The following is a 17,857-nucleotide window of genomic DNA, read 5'->3' as shown; positions in this document are numbered from 1 at the left end:
AGATAATTATACTACTAATTTCTATTGTTTTATTGAAAGGAACAGTTAACACTTAATAATTTTTTGACCAATTTTGCATGCTTATATCTGATAGTCTGAGCAAACACTTTGAAGACAACAATATGCAATATAACAACCACTGTTGAATTCCTATCTTTTTTGAAATTCTGTAGCATTTGTCTCTTTAAAATAATAAAATCCTAAAAAACTAAAAAAAAATTAGACTTTATAATTAGAGATAAAAGACAACAGAACAGTAATATTAAGGTTATGAAGAATAAGCACAGAGCATCTACTGTGTCCTAGGCATTGTATTAGGTACTCTAGTAAGAGTCATTCTGACCATGAGCACTGTAAAAGTCATCATTTCCATTTATAGATACGAACAATAAGATTCAGAAGAGTAACACATGGTTGCTAACTAATTTTTTTAAAAATATATTTGGAGGGCCGGGGAGATGGCTCAGTGGAATAAGTGCTTCCATGGCAAGCGCAAGGGCCTGAGTTCAATCCCCGGTTCTGCAAAAAATAAAAAATAAATAAAAATATATTTGGCATAGGGTCTCACTACATGGTTCAGACTCGTAGTGATCCTGTTTTTCAGCCTCCCCAGCTCTGAGATTACAGGCAGGTGCCACCACACCCATTCTGATTGTTAAGTGATTTTAAATCTAAGCCAACCTGATTCCAAAAGTATGATACCTTTCCAAATATTTATACAGATACAACAAGGTTAACACTTCTAGTCAATTATGTACATTCAGTTTATCTTCTCTGCCTAATAGCAATGCTGTCAGAAAATTTTGTTAACTAAACTCCAAGTGTGGGAAATTTTGAAGGAGTATGTAAAAACCACTAATTTAGCCCTTAAGAAGAGGAAAAGTTAAAGAGACCTAAAAATAATCACTAAGTTGTGTCAAAAGCAACACTACTCAATAGAACTGTGTACTCAACCGAAGTCAGCAAATAAGATAAAAATCATAATCAGTGTGAAACATTTGACTGAGATTAGAGAAATACAGAGAAAGTATTCTGATCACACACTTCTGGGCCCAGGAGTTTCTTATTGCAAGCTCCACTTATGCTATTATATTGTACTCTTCCTGATAGAGCTTAAAATTGTAAATTCACAATGCAGCTGGTGTTTGTTTTGGTAAACCAGATTAATTTACCAAGACTCTTCCCATTTTTGATAGCCTTTCTCCAATTTTTAACTTTCCCCATCATCCCCCCCGCCCCCCCAGCAAGAACATCTCCTGGGCTGGGATTACAGGTGTGTGTCACCACATCCAGTTTGATAGTTAACTCTATAGAGTATGAAATTTACTCTTCTACACACCACAGTGACCTGCCATCCGACTACTATCAGTCACCCAAAAGCTGGTCAATACAACAATTAATATATGACAGGCTAAGTAACCCTTATCTAAAATATTCCTTATCTAAAATATTTGCGATAAAAAGTATTGTCAACTTCTGATTTTTTTTTTTTTTTTTACATTTTAGAATATTTGCATTTACATTAAGAGATACCTTGGGATGGAAACCACGGCTAACACAATACTCATTTATGTTTCACTTACACCTTTATACACATATCCTAAAAGTAATTTTATACACTACTTTTTGACACCCGTATTTTTAACTATAACATGTTATAGGAGGTCAGGCATGGAATTTTCAATTTGTAGTGTGTCAGTGTTCAAAACGTTTCACATTTTGTGGCATTTCAGATTTTGAATTTTCAGGTTAGGGATATTCAATCTGTATAATAAGGAAAACATTAAAATTCTAGGTAATCGTATACAAATTATGTACTGCTAAAGCTGTCAAACAGTACTAGTTGAACATTTTCTCCTATACCAATGACAGAAACCCACTTAGTGATAATAAATGAGTTGCTGGCATTTGGTCAGACTCAGTGGTAAATGATGATCAGGAGCCAGGCATGGTGGTGCTTGGATATAATTCCACCACTCTGGGAGAACGAGGCAGAAGGATCAAAAGTTTAAACCAATGCTGAGTTGGACAATTTAGACTGATCATCTCTCAAAAATAAAAAAAAATGAAAGTGTACAGGAAACCAGCTAACAAAGGCTCTGGATTAAATCCCAAAACAAGCGAGATGTGGTGGTGCACACCTGTAATTCCAGCACTTGGGAGGTTAAGGCAGGAGGATTATCGTAAGTTTGAGGCCAGCCTAAGCTACATAGCAAGATATTCCCTCAGAAAACTAAAAAAAAAAAATAAGTAATTTTAAAACAACAAGAAAAACTCTGTAACATGGAGAGTCTGGGCAGGAGATGAAGGGAGTGTGAAAATCACATGGGCTACAGGCTGGCCCACCCTTCACATTTCCACAGAGGTTACTGCTTCTAACAAATGGATCTGTACATCAATTCCACTGTAGAAAGGGCAAACAAAAGTAGAGAAGCCTGGACTGGGAGGCGGCTCTGTTGTGACACTCCATGACTTTGAGCTCCGCATCCTCACTGGTAAGAAGTCACAACATTTCCCACCTGCAGCTGCTGCGAGCACTGACTGGCAATGTACTCCAGCAAGGCGCAGGGCCGCATGCCTAGGATTTGGGCCAATGCAAGGTGAAAGGATCACTTTTCAGTGTCAGAGAGCAGCCTGGAGAACAGAGACACTGTGTCCCACACTTTCCCCCAATAACAGCAACATGTAACTATAGTTCCTTAAGCTACTAATTTCAGTGCTATATGCTATTATAAACAGATCTTTAAAATTTGTTTAGCTACTTGTCTTTGTATTTTCTAGGAGAAAAAAAAAACCCTACAGTTTGACATTTATTTAAAAACAAAACAGAAAATCCAGCTTTTCTACTGGGAATCAATTATCTTCTGTTTCTCATCTTTGAGCCTGGAAACTTGATGAAGATTTAGTTCGTTATTCCTGGAGCATAATTAATGCTATTTCTAAAACATCTGCAACCTTGGAGAAAATAAGCAAATTTTGTTCTCTGAAACAGGGAGATGTTTTATCTGTTTCTGTATATTTCCAAGTAATTTTATTAGGTTTGGATTATCAATGTTGACTATACTTTCATTAGGAGAAAATCAACTTTGAGATAGAAAATGAAACTCACCTTTTCTTCATCTCCCCTGGTTCTCATTCTTTCACCATAGACCAAAAATACATGCTGACCAGGGTCATAGCAGCCAGGGGACTGATCAACCAGCATCAACTGACACCAGCGGAAGAGGTCCCGGAGATTGAACTCCCAGGGTCCTCCTTTCTGTCCCCATTTCTTCTCAACAGTTACTTCATGATCAACCTAGGAATAAAATATTCTTATCGCAAAACATGTCCTCCTGCCAGGCACTGCATTGAGCATTGTCACTGATGCCCAGTACTGCATGCTGTGCTTATGTGATCTGAAAATCAATTAATAGGTTTCACTCAAGATGTCTGTTTCTCTTATCTCAGACTTCAAAATGCCAGGAATACCCAATACCATACAGAAAGGAGTTGCCATAACCCTCAAATGAGCAAGTGCTTTGACAGAAACAACGGAATTCTATGGGTTATTTTATTTAGCTGACAACTTAGCAATATTCATGTTGAGAAAAATGCTGGTTCAAACACAGCGAGGAAAATAGAAAAATTAACAAGTAGACACTTACTTGGTTATTGAAAGCTACCATTTTCTTAACAATATTTTTATCAATGGCTGGGAACAAAGTACTGGCAATGAACTCCATGTCAATTACTGTAAGGGGATCCACAAAGACCTGTGGGATCCAAAAATAACATTAAAAATGGCAACACTCCTCTTTAAAAAACACTAGAAATGTCTACCACATTGTTAAATGAAATCTTGAATACATCAAATTATAGTAACTAAGTCAAATATATAATTCTCAATTTTATATAAAATTTTTATTGCTGCATTTTTAAAGTTATAAGAACAAACATTTTGGAAACATGAAGCACTGGTTTCATGTTTAAGTGCTATGCTAGTTAACTCAAGAAAGACAAAAGGCACATGAAATTCTTTATTGAACTATGTTTCTAAATTGTCCTGAGTAAACATTAAATGCTTTCAAAATCTGGGATGGCAAGAATTTCCACTATAAACCTTTTATTTTAAAAAAAATTTGTATTTATTTATTTGTGTGTGTGTGACTGTGGCCAGCTCAGCCCACCTGGGGGCGGGGCTGGCTGGCATGTGGTGCTGGGGGATTGAACCGTGGACCCTGTGCTTTGCTAAGCTTGTTCTAAGTAGGTGCTTTAGACCACTGAGCCATCTCCCCAGCCCTAAACTTTTTAATATATTTGAAAATTTCCACAGCAAAATACTCCTTAAAATTTTCTCAGCAAATTCTTAATTACAAAGGACAATAATAAAGGAAAGCTAGGGCCAGGGAGGTAGCTCAGTGGTACAGCACCAGCCAGATGAGTGTAAGGTCTTGAGTTCAATTTTTTAATTTATTTATTAAAAAATAAATAAAAACATAAATAAAGGAAAGCTGGGCTGGGGAGATAGCTGAGCAGTCTAAGCACCTGCCTGGCAAGCACAAGAAGCTGGGTTTGTTGCCCAGTACTGCATGCCATCCCAGTCCCAGAACTCCAGGCATGCTATGCCAGCCCCCAAAACCGGGCATGGTGGTACACACCTGTAATCCCAGCACTGGGGAGGCTGAGACAGGAAGATCACTATGAGTCTGAGCTGTGTAGCGAGACCCTATACCAAATAAGTGAATGAACGAATGAATGAATGATTTTTAAAAATAAAAAGCTAATAGGATTTTTTTCGGCCTGGCTCAGGCTACCTTAATGGCAGGTATGTTGTGGTATGTGGAGCTGGGCATCAAACCACGGTCCCACAAGCCTGACTGGGTTTGCCCAGGCAGGTGCTTAAACAACTGAGCTAACCAGCAAACCCCTAAAAAGCTAATAAAAGAAAGCTGAAAACAGCTAATGGCATTTCTAAACCTTGGAATTAGCCAGACTGTGAAATATGGCTGTTAATATAAGCATATGCGTACCTCTGCAAATAGAAATAAAAGCATAAGATATCATAATGTTGATAGACCAGAGAGTGCTGAATTTTTATACTTCATAGTAGTTTTCTTCTTTTTTTTTTTTTTTTTTTTTTTTTGGCGGAACCAGGGATTGAACTCAGGCCCTTGCGCTTGCCAGGGAAGTGCTTATTCCACTGAGCCATCTCCCCGGCCCCTTCTTACTTTAAAATGTATTGCTTTCATTATGAAATTTGCTTAAGTGTGCTAATACTTCACTCAGATATGTAAAGATGAAAGACTCCGCGTGTAATAAAAGAATCCTGAAGAGGAGAGTGACCTTATTTCCAGACCATAAGACAGTATAATTCAAACCAAGTAAAAAGGGATATTCATTATATAAGGCCAAGAAAAGGGCCATTAAGCTGACCCTCTTTCAAGACCAAATATCTTGAACAGCTACTTGCCAACAGTCTTAGGTCTCTTTGATCTCTGGCAAGAGCAAATCTTACCTGAGTGAATCTGTTAAGGAAAGACCTGGGCAACCCCTTTCTTCCACCTCCTTGTCTAAAAGGATTCTGACACCCAAAAATCTTTGTCTTTTCATGTTGCACTTGAAAGCTCATTCCTAACTCAGGTACATAGATTTCTCCTCGGTGGTCAAAACAAGCGTTGAGTCCTTCCAATACAGACTGAGAAGCCAGATTAAGCTATTTAAAGAAGAAAGTACATGAATCTGTTTCATTATATCTGCTGTACAACTTCAGCACAAATCAAGACAAAATGCAGCAAACTGAAAGTGTTATCTTCACAACAGAAGCTAAAACATTGGTTATAACCCACTATTTCTTAAACCAAGTGTCAAGGTGATGTGTATTCATTCTATCATCCTCTATGTCACATATAAGAGATTTTAGATAAAGTAAATAAAATGTTCGGATTGAACTAAAGAAGTTAAAATATGTTCTATGTTCTAACACTGAACTGTATTCATTACATGCACCTCCTGATCTTACTTTGTAAGTCACATCTTGCCAATACAAGATCCCATTTAACACTAATTATAGCTAACAGGTAAGACTTGATGCTCTTCACACACTCTCCTAGCTCAACTACTGCACAAAATTTCCACAATATAAAGCAGACTAAACAATTAGCTTTGACCAACAGTTTTATAAGCAAGAATAGTTAAAAGGAGTTCTTAAGCAAGAAATTAAAAGCTGAATGAAAGTCTTCAAATGCTGAGATTTATAGCCCAGGAATAAGACATGGGTGATTTTTAGGTTAACACAAGAAGCCAATTGGGAACATGTAAATCAATAAAACACAATATCCAGACTACACTCAATTAGAATTTCAACCATCTTGTTTACGTAAGTATTAACAAAACATGAAGCATCAACAAACATCTTTGAGATAAATACAAATACCAGTATATCAAGCCTGTAGGAGTTAACAATAAGGGAGCCAAAAATGCATTGTTTTTTTCCTGTCTAAAGGATTGCTTTAAGAAGTAGGAGCATTTGTTGGTCATAAATAGAAGGTTTCTGAATATGTGTCCTGCCAAGTGACCTTCCTAATTCTTAAAAGAATGACAGGGAACTTTTCAATAGTTTTGTCTTTACCAGCCATTAGCATGCTCACCCACTAAAAGTACCCTGGAGCTATGAAAAACAGGAATGCTCCTCATATATACGATCCCAACCTGAGCCTGGCACATGAACACTTACCTCATCCAGCACAACCCAATGGCCTGCCTTCAAAGCTGCCAGCAAAGGGCCATCACGCCAGGCAAACTCTCCTCCCCTGCCACCCTCAACAGGTAGATCTGCACCAAAGAGGTCTGTGATGTCCTTTGAGAAGGAATGGGAGAAGAGAAAGCTAGTATTATTATTTTTTAAAATTAAGCTGGATACTAAGATCCTACCACTCTTCCTTCTTATACCCAAGATAGACCCAACCACTTCCAAAACATTGCTTGCTAGGAACTCAAACAAGCCTTAAGCGTCTTCTTATCACAAAGTTCCAAGGATCAACTGAAGCACATGGGCACATTAATAATTCTGTGTATTTAGAAATGAGTGAGCTTTAAAATAAATCAATATAGAAACAAAACAGTAACAATGCCCAGACCCTGATCCCAAACCTCCAATTTGTCAGCTGTCTCATATTTCTATAAGCTCGTCATTTTATCTCTACCAAGTTTTCTTCAAAGAGAAAACAAATAACTTAGTATTATAACAAATACTAACATGAGTACTTCTCTCTCAAAAGAGGAATCAGAATAAAACAGTGGAACTAAAAGAAAATAATGCAGGAAGCATTAATTATTAATGAATCAAAAAGCAGAAATCAGTGAAGGTCATGCTGCTGTGGTCTTTTATCACCATATGCAATATTTGGGATACTGATAATGTTGTAACTATTTCTGATTTGGAAACTGAATGAATACAGGCATTATGACCTATACTAATCCCTACTTTACTTACCGTCTGCTCTGACAAGTTAATTCGAACAAGGGTGTTTCCTGAAGCTTTTGCTAAGGCTCCCACCAAACTTGTCTTGCCAACACCAGGAGAACCCTCCAGAAGAATCGGTTTGTTCAATTTGGTAGCTCTTAAGAGTCTTTGGGCATTCATAGCTGTGGTGCCTGCACTGAGTGCATAGTCAGCAATATTACTCCTGTGCAGGACAGGGCCTTAAGGGAAAAAAAAAAGCCATGTATGAAGTTGAATGTACATAAAACCTATCTACATGTCATCTTAACATTTTAAGAATTCACTCAGGTCAGTGAAGTAATATCTGCTATGAAAATATTTAGCTAACATTTCAACATTACTTCACTTTTAGAATTTAAAACTTTAGAAAAAGTCAACAGGATAGCATTTTCAACTATATTTAGTACATACCTTCTCTCTCTCTCTCTCTCTCTCTCTCTCTCTATATATATATATATATATATATATATATACACACGTGTACATGTTTACACAGGTCTAGCTGCAAACAAAGAACCCCTTTCATAACCTACACCTACCGTACTAAATGTACTTGTACAATTCACCTTTATAAACATATTTTCTAAAAGATAACCATAACCACATGGGTCCAAGGTTTTTAAGACAGCAAGACAATGCAAAATACATTCTCAACTCAAAGTTATGCAAGTCTTCTAGACAATAATGTTCTAGAACTTAACACTTGGGCTACTCAGTTTTTTTGGAAAAAGCTTTCACTATACCATTTGGAGACAAGGGGCAAAGAAAACATTTCCTCTCCCATGCAAGCAAAAGCATGGATGAGCCAGCCCTAGGCAACTGGCATAAAACTCCTACATAGGAGCAAGAATATTATGACAATGGTGTAAGGAAAGGATCCAATAATAGATATGCCATGAGAGCCCATCATGGATGCACTAACACAGCACTGTTACCAGGCCTGCTGCCACACACCCATGACCTCAGCACTCGGGAGGCTAAAGCACGAGATCTCAAGTGCAAGGCCAGCATGGGCTATGTAGTGAGACCCTGTCTCAAAAAACCAAAAAAAAAGTTATTATTAAAGAAAAATGACCCCTGAGGAGAGGGAAGGGCCACTGTTACAATGTCAGGTACCTGAGTCCACCAATGAACCTCAATAATTGCTACTTTATCTCTGTGTATTTCAGGCACTCAATAATTATTAATGTAGAAAGGAAGGGAGTAGAAAACAGACGACCCTGCTATAAAAGCAATAATATAAAAAATTAAGAATACCTTAGAAGATGTGTTATAAATTCCTCATTTAAGTATTTGGTAGAGGCCTGGGTGAGAGCATCGCCTACCACATGCAAGGCTAGGGTTTCAATCCCTACCACCACAAAAACGTGTGAATGTATGCGAGGCAACCTAGGTAGGAGAGCCTATATCAAAACTCAAACTGACTATCTCCTACACTAACGTATTTCCCATTTAATCTATCATGCATACATGTACTCAATCAACAGGCATTTTCAGAGTACCAATGACCTCTGGGCTACACGGCAGATGCCAGAGTGAGGAAACTAAGTGACAAAATATCAGTCCTCAAGAGCTTATCATCCTGTTTTTCTAAGGGTGATGAAGTTCTATGGTTAACATGCATTATGGGCTAAGGCCTGTGTAGACAACTTGAGAATTTACTGACTTCAGTAGTTTCATAGCTTTACTAAGCTGCTGTGGGTAGAAATTAGTAAATAAGTGCATTTTCACAACATAACTCTTCAACGGTTAAGTCTTTATTTCCTATATTTTTACATGCCGGTTATATATTTATACCATACACCTAACTATGTTATACAAAATCAGATTCTAAATTAGGTAGTAGTTCAAAGATAATGATGACTATAGCATATGAAAAGTTAAAAAATGTATGATCTATGAGAATAATTTATTTTCAATCATTCTTACCCCTTGGTATAAAAAACGGATGAATTCCCCAAAGATTATCAATCCCAGTGAATTCTTTGGCTTTGAGCCTATCATATATCTTCAATTCATTTTTCTGACTTTCTGTGAGTCGGACTATCTTGGAAATTTTCCTTATTAGAAATTTCAGACATTTTTCTCGAGCCAAAAGAGCCGTACCAAAACCAGAAGAAGTTACTCCTAAAAATAAAAAAGAATCAATGCATCAGAGAATAAGCACAATACCAAACTCAAAATTGCTGAGCAGCTCTAGCCCATGGGAAAAGAAACCACAGCAAAACTATAGCTAAGTACCCTTCCCAGTGGAAGCCGTCCTAGGAAAGAAGCCAGACTTGTTGCCCATCCCCAGTTTATACATCATCAGTAATGCACATTGCTCAATGACAAACCAATATGGAAAAAGGCTCAATATGGCAATACTGAGCATTTGAGCCTATGTTTCTAATCTTCATGGCTGAAAAACTAAAAAATTTTATGAAATTATATTCAATTTAAAACCAAGCAAAGGATTCTGACCATTAACTAACAATGACCACTCATGTTAATTATTTAGTGCTTCAAGAACAACATCATTTCCAACTGTCTTTTCACTCATAATCACTACTTCACATCTATTGTCTCATCTACCTTTAAAAGCATCACCTCTTTCAAAGAAGAGAAAGCAAAGAAAAGCTATTGAGTTTTGAAATGTTTGAGTAAGTAACTCTAGAAAATACCCAGTTTAGAAGCCTACGTTTATTCTTCTTTCCACTCCACCCCCTTGTCCCTAACAGCTAACTGACAACATACCTGAACCTATTCCATCGATGTATACCAGGCACGCAGCATGGACGAAGGACGTCACAGTGGAGATGGTGTCCAGTCTTTTAACAGCAGCTTCCTCACTCATTATGTTCATGAAGTTAACCCAGGACAGGATATCTCTGATACTGACTACGCATTTTCGGCCAAACTCCTGGTGGGTCAACCAATCAGTGAAATCCAACATCACCTCAGCTATGTCAGCTCCTAAGACACAAGCACATATTTGTTTCTTATACGCTGGGACACAGTCTTCTGGGACATCCCAGAACATGACTTCACTATATAACACCCACACATGGACAATAAGTGATCTATGTTCCTTGGCTTATAAGCAAAATTTTATGAGTACATATTGTTTGCTAAAGAAGGGGATTCATGGTTGTTATATTATCAAGGGATTCATGAATAGCATCCCATCTCTATAAAAAGAAAAACAAAATACTGAGAATTCCAGCCTGAAAACTGCTCATAGAAAAGAGTGTATATAGAAAGAGGCCTTCCTGGTATTTGTCACGGTCCAGAAAGTTCATACTTGTAATCCCATGCTAAAGTTATCAGTACCACGTCTAATGCAACCCATGGTGAGAATAAAAATCCTAATCTGTCACTTCCAGTGCAAACTATGGTGAGAATAAAGGCACTAAGGCATATTGGTAGTTATGGGGGGTTAACAGGTCCCAAGTCCAGTTATGATAATGGCTTCCTGGAACAAAGGCCTCCATCCATGGCCTAACCCAGGTTTTAATTTGTGAAAAAGGGAGTGGCTTGAGAATGAGTGACAGTGAGAATGGCAGGAGGTACATGAGTGCTTTGAGTGGGCTACGTAGGAGGCCTGAATCACCTATGCAATACGCGGAGAGAAAGATATGCAGAAAGAGTAATCTGCATAACTCAACTGAGTAGTATCTAGTGTTTCGCGGTTGGTGCCTCAGCTTTGCTATGTACTCTTTTATGCCCTGCAAGTCATAGCCTGTTGTCTTGAGGACTGATCTCAGCTGACAGTGTGGACCACGGCTCTCCATCAAGCCCCATCCAGGCTCACGCATGTACATTCAGGAGCTGGGGGTTAGGGAGAGGACAGCTCTACCATGTGTGCAGCTTTAAAAACTACACATCAGCACCTCAGCTGGACCAATTTTCATTGCTTAAAGCCAACTGAAGGAATAAGGACAAGTGTGAGCCAGCGCTGTACACAGCAATACATGGAAATACTGCCAGGGTTAGCCAAAATGGAAATAACTGCTCTTCTTTAAAAAGAGTCATCCAGATGGTCCTCCACAAGTAAATATTTGGTTGTCAAACAAACAGAAGTAAAACTCTACATTTACAATATATAAAATATTTATAACATAAGTACAATTTATAATTTTGCATTTTAAATATACATTTCTTATACTTAGGTGCTAATTTAAGACTACCTGATTTATTGTGTTTTGTTTTGGTTGCTTTTTTGAAGCAGGGTCTCACTATGTAATCTAGAGTTGCCTTGAACCTGCTATGTAGCCCAGGCTAGCCTCTAACTCAGAGCAATCCTCCTGCCTCAGCCCTCAAGCCCCAGGAGTACACGTATGTACCAACACACTTGGCCTGACATTTGGTGAAAGCATTTACATTCTGTAGAAATGGTACTTGATTTTTGGTCTTTAAACTAGCCACATCCAGTTATGATATTCTCAAAATGGTGGAAAGCAGCAGGGAGCTGCAGGTCCCACTTAACTATAATGTAAGATAACGTGAGTAAATAATCTTCTACACTAACTATGTTGCCTGACCTTGGAAACTGTATTTGGTTGTCCTTCAATCCTTTTCCTTGGGCTTTTTTCTTACTCTCAGTTCTACAATTGTCATGGTATTCTACCTAACCTGGGGCCCACAAGAATGAAACCAGCCAACCATAAAGTGGAAGTTCTGGATCCATTAATCAAAATAACCTTTCCTCCTTAATGCTGACTTGTCAGGTATTTGTTACAGTGATAGAAAGCTAATACATGGTTCTGTATTATAGTCACTGTTAATGGAGATGCCATACTTCAGATTAGGCAGCATGCATGCATTTGATCAATCAACTCTGCAAATTAAGGAGGGGGGATTCATCCAATTTATTTCAGGACAAATTAAATTAGTCTAATTCTAATTTTTTGCACAGCAAAAGAAACCACCAACAGAGCAAAGGCAACCCTCAGAATGATTAAAAAAAAAAAAAAATTAACAGCTATTCCTCAAAGGACTAGAATATACAAAGAATTCAAAAGTATCAAACTCGCCAAATTTAAAGATCCAATCCAAAAATGGGCATCTGAAATAAACACATTTCTCAGATGAAAAGTAAAAGAAGCAAATACATGAAAAAAATGTTCAACATCACTTGTCATTTGAGAAGTGCAAATTAAAACAACACTGAGATTCTGTCTCACTACAGAAAGAACAGCTATTATCAAGAAACCAACCAACTGGTGAAAAGGAGGAAAAGGAACCCTTTCTCCATCCCTGGTGGGAATATAAAATGTTAGAATTACTAGGAAAATCAATATGGAGATTCCTCAAAAAGCTAGACCACAAGGTTCCATTTGACCCAGCTATTCCTCTTCTAGTTATCTTCCCAAAAGAGATAAAAGCATCACCCCACACTAGTAATATGGACTCATATTTATAGCAACACAATCTGTAATAGCTAAATCCTGGGTTATTTTGGGTTGTTTTTGTTTTGTTTTGTTTTGCAGTACCAGAGACAGAACTCACGACCTCGCTCTTGTCAGGCTGGTGCTTACGCCACTGAGCTATCTCCTCAGCCCCTGTAACAGCTAAATCTTGGAAACAGCCCATACACCCATCCAAAAACGAATGGATAAAAGAAAATTTGCTATTTACATACAATAGAGTACTACTCTAACATAAAAGATAAACTTGAGACATTTCTAGGTAAACAGATGCCCCTTGAGACCATACTTTCAAGTGAAATAAATTAGACACACAGGTTTACAAACCACATTGTTTCTCTTGTACGATAAACCCAAAAAGTAAATAAGAAACAAAATAGAGGCCAGATACTGAGAAATAGGAAGAACATGTTCAAATGGGAAAAGGAACAAAGGAGGGTGGAGGGGGAAAAATGGAAACAAAGCTTGTATAAAGCAGAAGACGGAAGAAAGAGGAAAGGAATAGTGAGTGGGCAAGAAGACTTAAGATATTATGTACAGATACAAATTCCCTGTGAATATAATCAATATGTGCAACAAATGTACATTAATTTTAAAAGTTAGACTTAAAAAATAAGTAACAATAAAATGGCCCCCATAAAAAATATTTTTTTAAAAAAATGTATTTGGTGGGGCTAGTGAGATAGCTCAGAGGTCTTTTTTTTATTCCCAGATTAAAAATTATAATTATTGGGCTATGGAGATGGTTCAGTGGTCTATGCTCCTACCTAGGCAAGTGCAAGGACCTGCGGTTCAATCCCCAGCACCACATGCCACCCAGCCCAGGGTGAGCTGAGCTGGCCACCAAAAAAAAAAAAAAAGTATTTGGTACAGGGTCTCACTATGCAGCTCAGACTCAGTGATTCTCCTGTTTTCAGCCTCTCCAGCACTGGGATTATAAGCATGCACCACCAAGGCAGACTTGATGGCCAGCTTGGTGCACCCTGGGCAGGGCTGGCATGACATGTAGTACTGGGGTTGAACCCCAGGTCCTTGCGCTTGCCTAGGTAGGAGCATAGACCACTGAACCATCTCCATAGCCCAATAATTATAATTTTTATCTGGAAATTAAAAAAATGTTTCTTGAATTACATATACACAATCAATGCAACATCAATGAAATTTACTAGAGCACTTTATCCAAAAAGTATGAATATCAAAGAATGTTTTAAAAAGAAAAGTAGGAAGAATAAGCACAGCTATAAAATGGATTATAAAGCAACAACTTTAAGGCTATAGTAGAAATTGGTTAGAATACTAAAGAAAAAAAAACCAAATATCCATCTCCCTAAGCAAAAATGTCCCCATTTTCTTTCAAGCTGCAGCTTTTCTAACTCAGCCAAGGTGCACAAAGTTATTCACACCTGAGTACAAGAGAGAAACTGGCCAGTGCTGAAAGCCATGGTGAGATTCTCAGGATGGGTAGAAACAGAAACATGACACCGCAGAGAAGACTACGGATGAGAAGCAGGGAAGAGGCTAGGACGAGTAGCCTGGACCCACTGAGTCAGCTAATTCCTGCTGAGCTGTCTGGTGGATGAGCTTAAAATATGATACTCTCCTCTAGCACCTTTGGGCTCAGCATGACATTTCCTGCTCTCTTCACACAGCAGGACACAGGTAGCCATGGATGGCAGAATTCCTTGAACAGTCATAAAATACAGGCAGATTCCTGGGGCTTTTCTGCTGTCACTTTGTCTGTGATGAGGATCAGCTCTCCTGTAGAAAATCCTTTTAATCTCAACTCACTACCTAGGATCTTGCCTTGAAATATGAATGAATCTCATTTCTGTCTGTGCTATCTCCAGTTCACAATGATCAGTAAGCCCATCTCCCTGCTGATTCCAATTTATAGAACAAGGTCACTTGGACCCAAAAAAAGCCTCAAGAAAGCAAGACGCAAGCATAAGACACTGAGTAGCAGCAGGATCAAAGTGGTACAGACCAGGAGTTGGGCCCAAGAGATACAGGGTGTACCCTGTCTGGAAGCTGTTCACGGGGAACAAAAAGGTCTGAACCTGTTTCTTGTTTCTCACTTTGAGATGGGTGCGTGCATGTGTGTGTTACACTGAGACTTCCTGATCCATTCACAGATGATAGCACTGCTCAAAATTATTACACCACACGTTCTTTCTTGGCATGCTCCGTCAGTGTGTAATACCTCTACAGCAGTGGTGGGGAACCCAGGGCACATGTGTTCTTTTTCTTTTAAAACAAAAGGACTTTAATGTATGATTTGTTTTCTCTAAACTAATATCTCAGTATTCAGGTTTAATTGCAGTGTTTGCACACTGAAATAAGTGGGTTTTGGTTGCAGTTTGGGCACTCAGTTTTGTTTTATTTTTCCTTTTGAGCACCCAGTTCTAAAAGGTTTGCCACCACTACATTATGGGAAATGTGCTGCTAGGTAGTCTAGAAAGTTTGATGTCAACAAGATCCCTAAGGACAAGCAGCAGGGACACAGGGACAGGCTCCTGTACTCCTACACTTACTGCCCTATACAGTACATATTCTGCTGAAGCAGGACGACCAGTGGTGATGGAAGAATGACGGCAGGGAAACAGCAGATTACACCCGATCCAGCTTGAACACAGAACCAGAGACCACGCTTATTTAACAATTACTGTCTACCTCTTCTCCTTTCACTTAATTCTCACAATAAACACTTATAGGAACAGCACACAACCCAGGAAGTCCTTGGCTGTGACTGTGGTCCCTGGACTGCCTATCATGTCACCCTCAAGGAACTTCTTAGGCAAAATGCTGAGCCTCACCCCACACCTACAAAATCAGAAACAATGCACCTAGGGCCCAGTAAGCTGACATGTGCCAACTCCCCATGATGAACATAATCATTATGTACTGCAATACTGTACTAAAAAAAAGAGAGAAGAAAAAGAATTGCTAAATCTAAGTTATGATTATAATAAAAATTTTACTGTTTGAAAGTTTTTACAATAAAAAGAAATTTTAAAATTTAGTGAAAGCTAATAAATCAGTTGCTAACAACTAAAAATATGTAATCCAATTCTATAAGCTGTTCTCAAGGCTGTAAAAATTAAAATAAAGAGGAACTTTAAGGACCACCCCTTGGGCCCCCCTCCTATCCCTCTCCCAGACAGGAGCTTTCTTTCCCTCAATAAATATATCATTAAAAGAAAATAAAAACTTTAATAACTAAAATATAAAGAACAGGCTAGTATCATACTTTCCTCGGATGTTTTTGCTCCTACTTTTCTGCCTCTTTTATCCTGCTAATATACACTTGCTGCTAGTGGCCTGTAATTCACCTCTCACTCCCAATACACTTCAACCCATTACTACAAACTCACCTTTATGATCTGTTTTCCCTAGTGACACTCCTGGATGAAGATTATGATTTATTATTTGAATTAAATCCTCACGTCTTGTGCTTTGAGGACACCATATTTCTGTGAACCGGTTTCTTAAGGCAGGTGACAGCTGCAAGGAACACAAACTGTAATGTAAACTTAAACCTTATGAAGAAAACTGTAAAATAAGTCCTTTGAAAGAACATTAACTATAAATTTAGCAAATACTAGATGCCTTAGTTACCTCTAGTACTACTTAATAAAGGGCTACCTTGTCCTGGATCCCTATAAATCCATCTAAGCAACCTCCATCTCAGCACCCTCACCATTCCTCATGGCTGTGGGACTGAACATCAGGGTCTTCCACAGAGGAATGTCCAAGTAGAACTCTTGTCCCAGTCAAACGTGAGCTTTTGCAGCAAAGGATTTTCCTTTCATACTATTTTTACTCTATATTCAATTATCTAAACAACAATCTTTCCACAGCAATGTCTGAAGCACAAGGGAAAAAAATTTATGTGGCTCAATGGAAATGAAAGAAAAGGAAGAATATATTTCACCTCTCATATAATAAAGAACTATTTAGTTCCTCCATCTCAGGGCCTTTGCTCTCTTTGATTCCTCTCACGCTTCCTAAAGGTCAGTTAATCTCTGTTCACAAGTGTTTGCAAAGCCATACTTTGACAACAATTTCCTTTCTCTTGACAATCACCTATCTGGTCTCTGACTATAATCAAAAACAGCTTTTACAAAACTTGGGAACATGTGTCTCTTGCTCCCACTGGTCCTCTGGTGTTCAGGCTTTTACATGCTCTGTTTGTCAGGCATGTAAACAAAAGGTAGCTTCCCTTAGGTTAAAGTTGGAAAACTTGGTCCTAAGAAAGCCTTAAACTAACCTGATAAGCAAATTAACAATATACATAATCTTAAAATCAGATTTCTGTGGCACTTCCACTTGTTAAGCCAGTTTTTGAGTAGGGCATGGTGGGGCACACCTATACTACCAGCACTCAGGAGGCTGAGGCAAGAGGATCACTGTATGTTCAAGACTAGCCTGGGCTACAAGGCGAGCTTAAGGCCAGCATGAACAGCATCGTAGCAAGACTTGGTCTCAAAAAGGCCACAAAAATAAAAGCCCCTTTTTAATTTAGAGTCTAAAGCCATGATATATATGATTCTTCAGGGCATTTCTTGACGCACAAAGGAATATTGAAGAAAACTAGGCCTCAATATCATGTTCACTGTTTCTTCTCATTATCCCTGACCTATTATCACCACACCATCCATTTTTTAATTAACTTTAACAGACTGAGATCAGCACAATGCTAGCTTCTCCACTCAAGGGTTTTACCAGCCTAAAAGCCACACAGCTGTTGGTTCCTGGTTGTATAAGAACAGAAGAAACTTGGCCAACAGTTGACTCACATGACCCTTGGAGAACAGATATGCCTGTAAATCCACAAGTTTTCCGGCTAAGATTTTTTTTGTTATCTTAAATAGTACTCACTAAACCAGACTGATTTTAAGAATAGAGACTTCAAAAGCAGAGGTTTAACATGTTCTCAACTGTCTTGAATCACTGGTGGTATACACTT

General features: G+C 38.3%; 1 protein-coding gene across 5 annotated transcripts in view; it reads right to left on the bottom strand.

The window, feature by feature from the left end:
• Mdn1 (midasin AAA ATPase 1) overlaps window positions 1-17,857 on the bottom strand; it is a 167,174-nt gene that overhangs the window by 84,309 nt on the left and 65,008 nt on the right. For all 5 annotated transcript variants that reach the window (XM_023711917.1, XM_023711918.1, XM_023711919.1 and 2 more), the window contains exons 33-40: window positions 16,263-16,392; window positions 10,220-10,438; window positions 9,413-9,610; window positions 7,475-7,683; window positions 6,716-6,838; window positions 5,498-5,695; window positions 3,648-3,755; window positions 3,110-3,298 (exon numbers count right to left, since the gene is read on the bottom strand). In XM_023711917.1, the coding sequence (XP_023567685.1) occupies window positions 3,110-3,298; window positions 3,648-3,755; window positions 5,498-5,695; window positions 6,716-6,838; window positions 7,475-7,683; window positions 9,413-9,610; window positions 10,220-10,438; window positions 16,263-16,392 (1,374 nt within the window). The remainder of the gene's footprint in view (window positions 1-3,109; window positions 3,299-3,647; window positions 3,756-5,497; window positions 5,696-6,715; window positions 6,839-7,474; window positions 7,684-9,412; window positions 9,611-10,219; window positions 10,439-16,262; window positions 16,393-17,857) is intronic.

This window comes from Octodon degus, unplaced genomic scaffold (assembly GCF_000260255.1).
Source record: "Octodon degus isolate 3935 unplaced genomic scaffold, OctDeg1.0 scaffold00022, whole genome shotgun sequence".
Lineage (NCBI taxonomy): Eukaryota > Metazoa > Chordata > Mammalia > Rodentia > Octodontidae > Octodon > Octodon degus.
The sequence above is the reverse complement of the archived record's forward strand: the minus strand, read 5'-3'. Positions and strand labels throughout refer to the sequence as shown.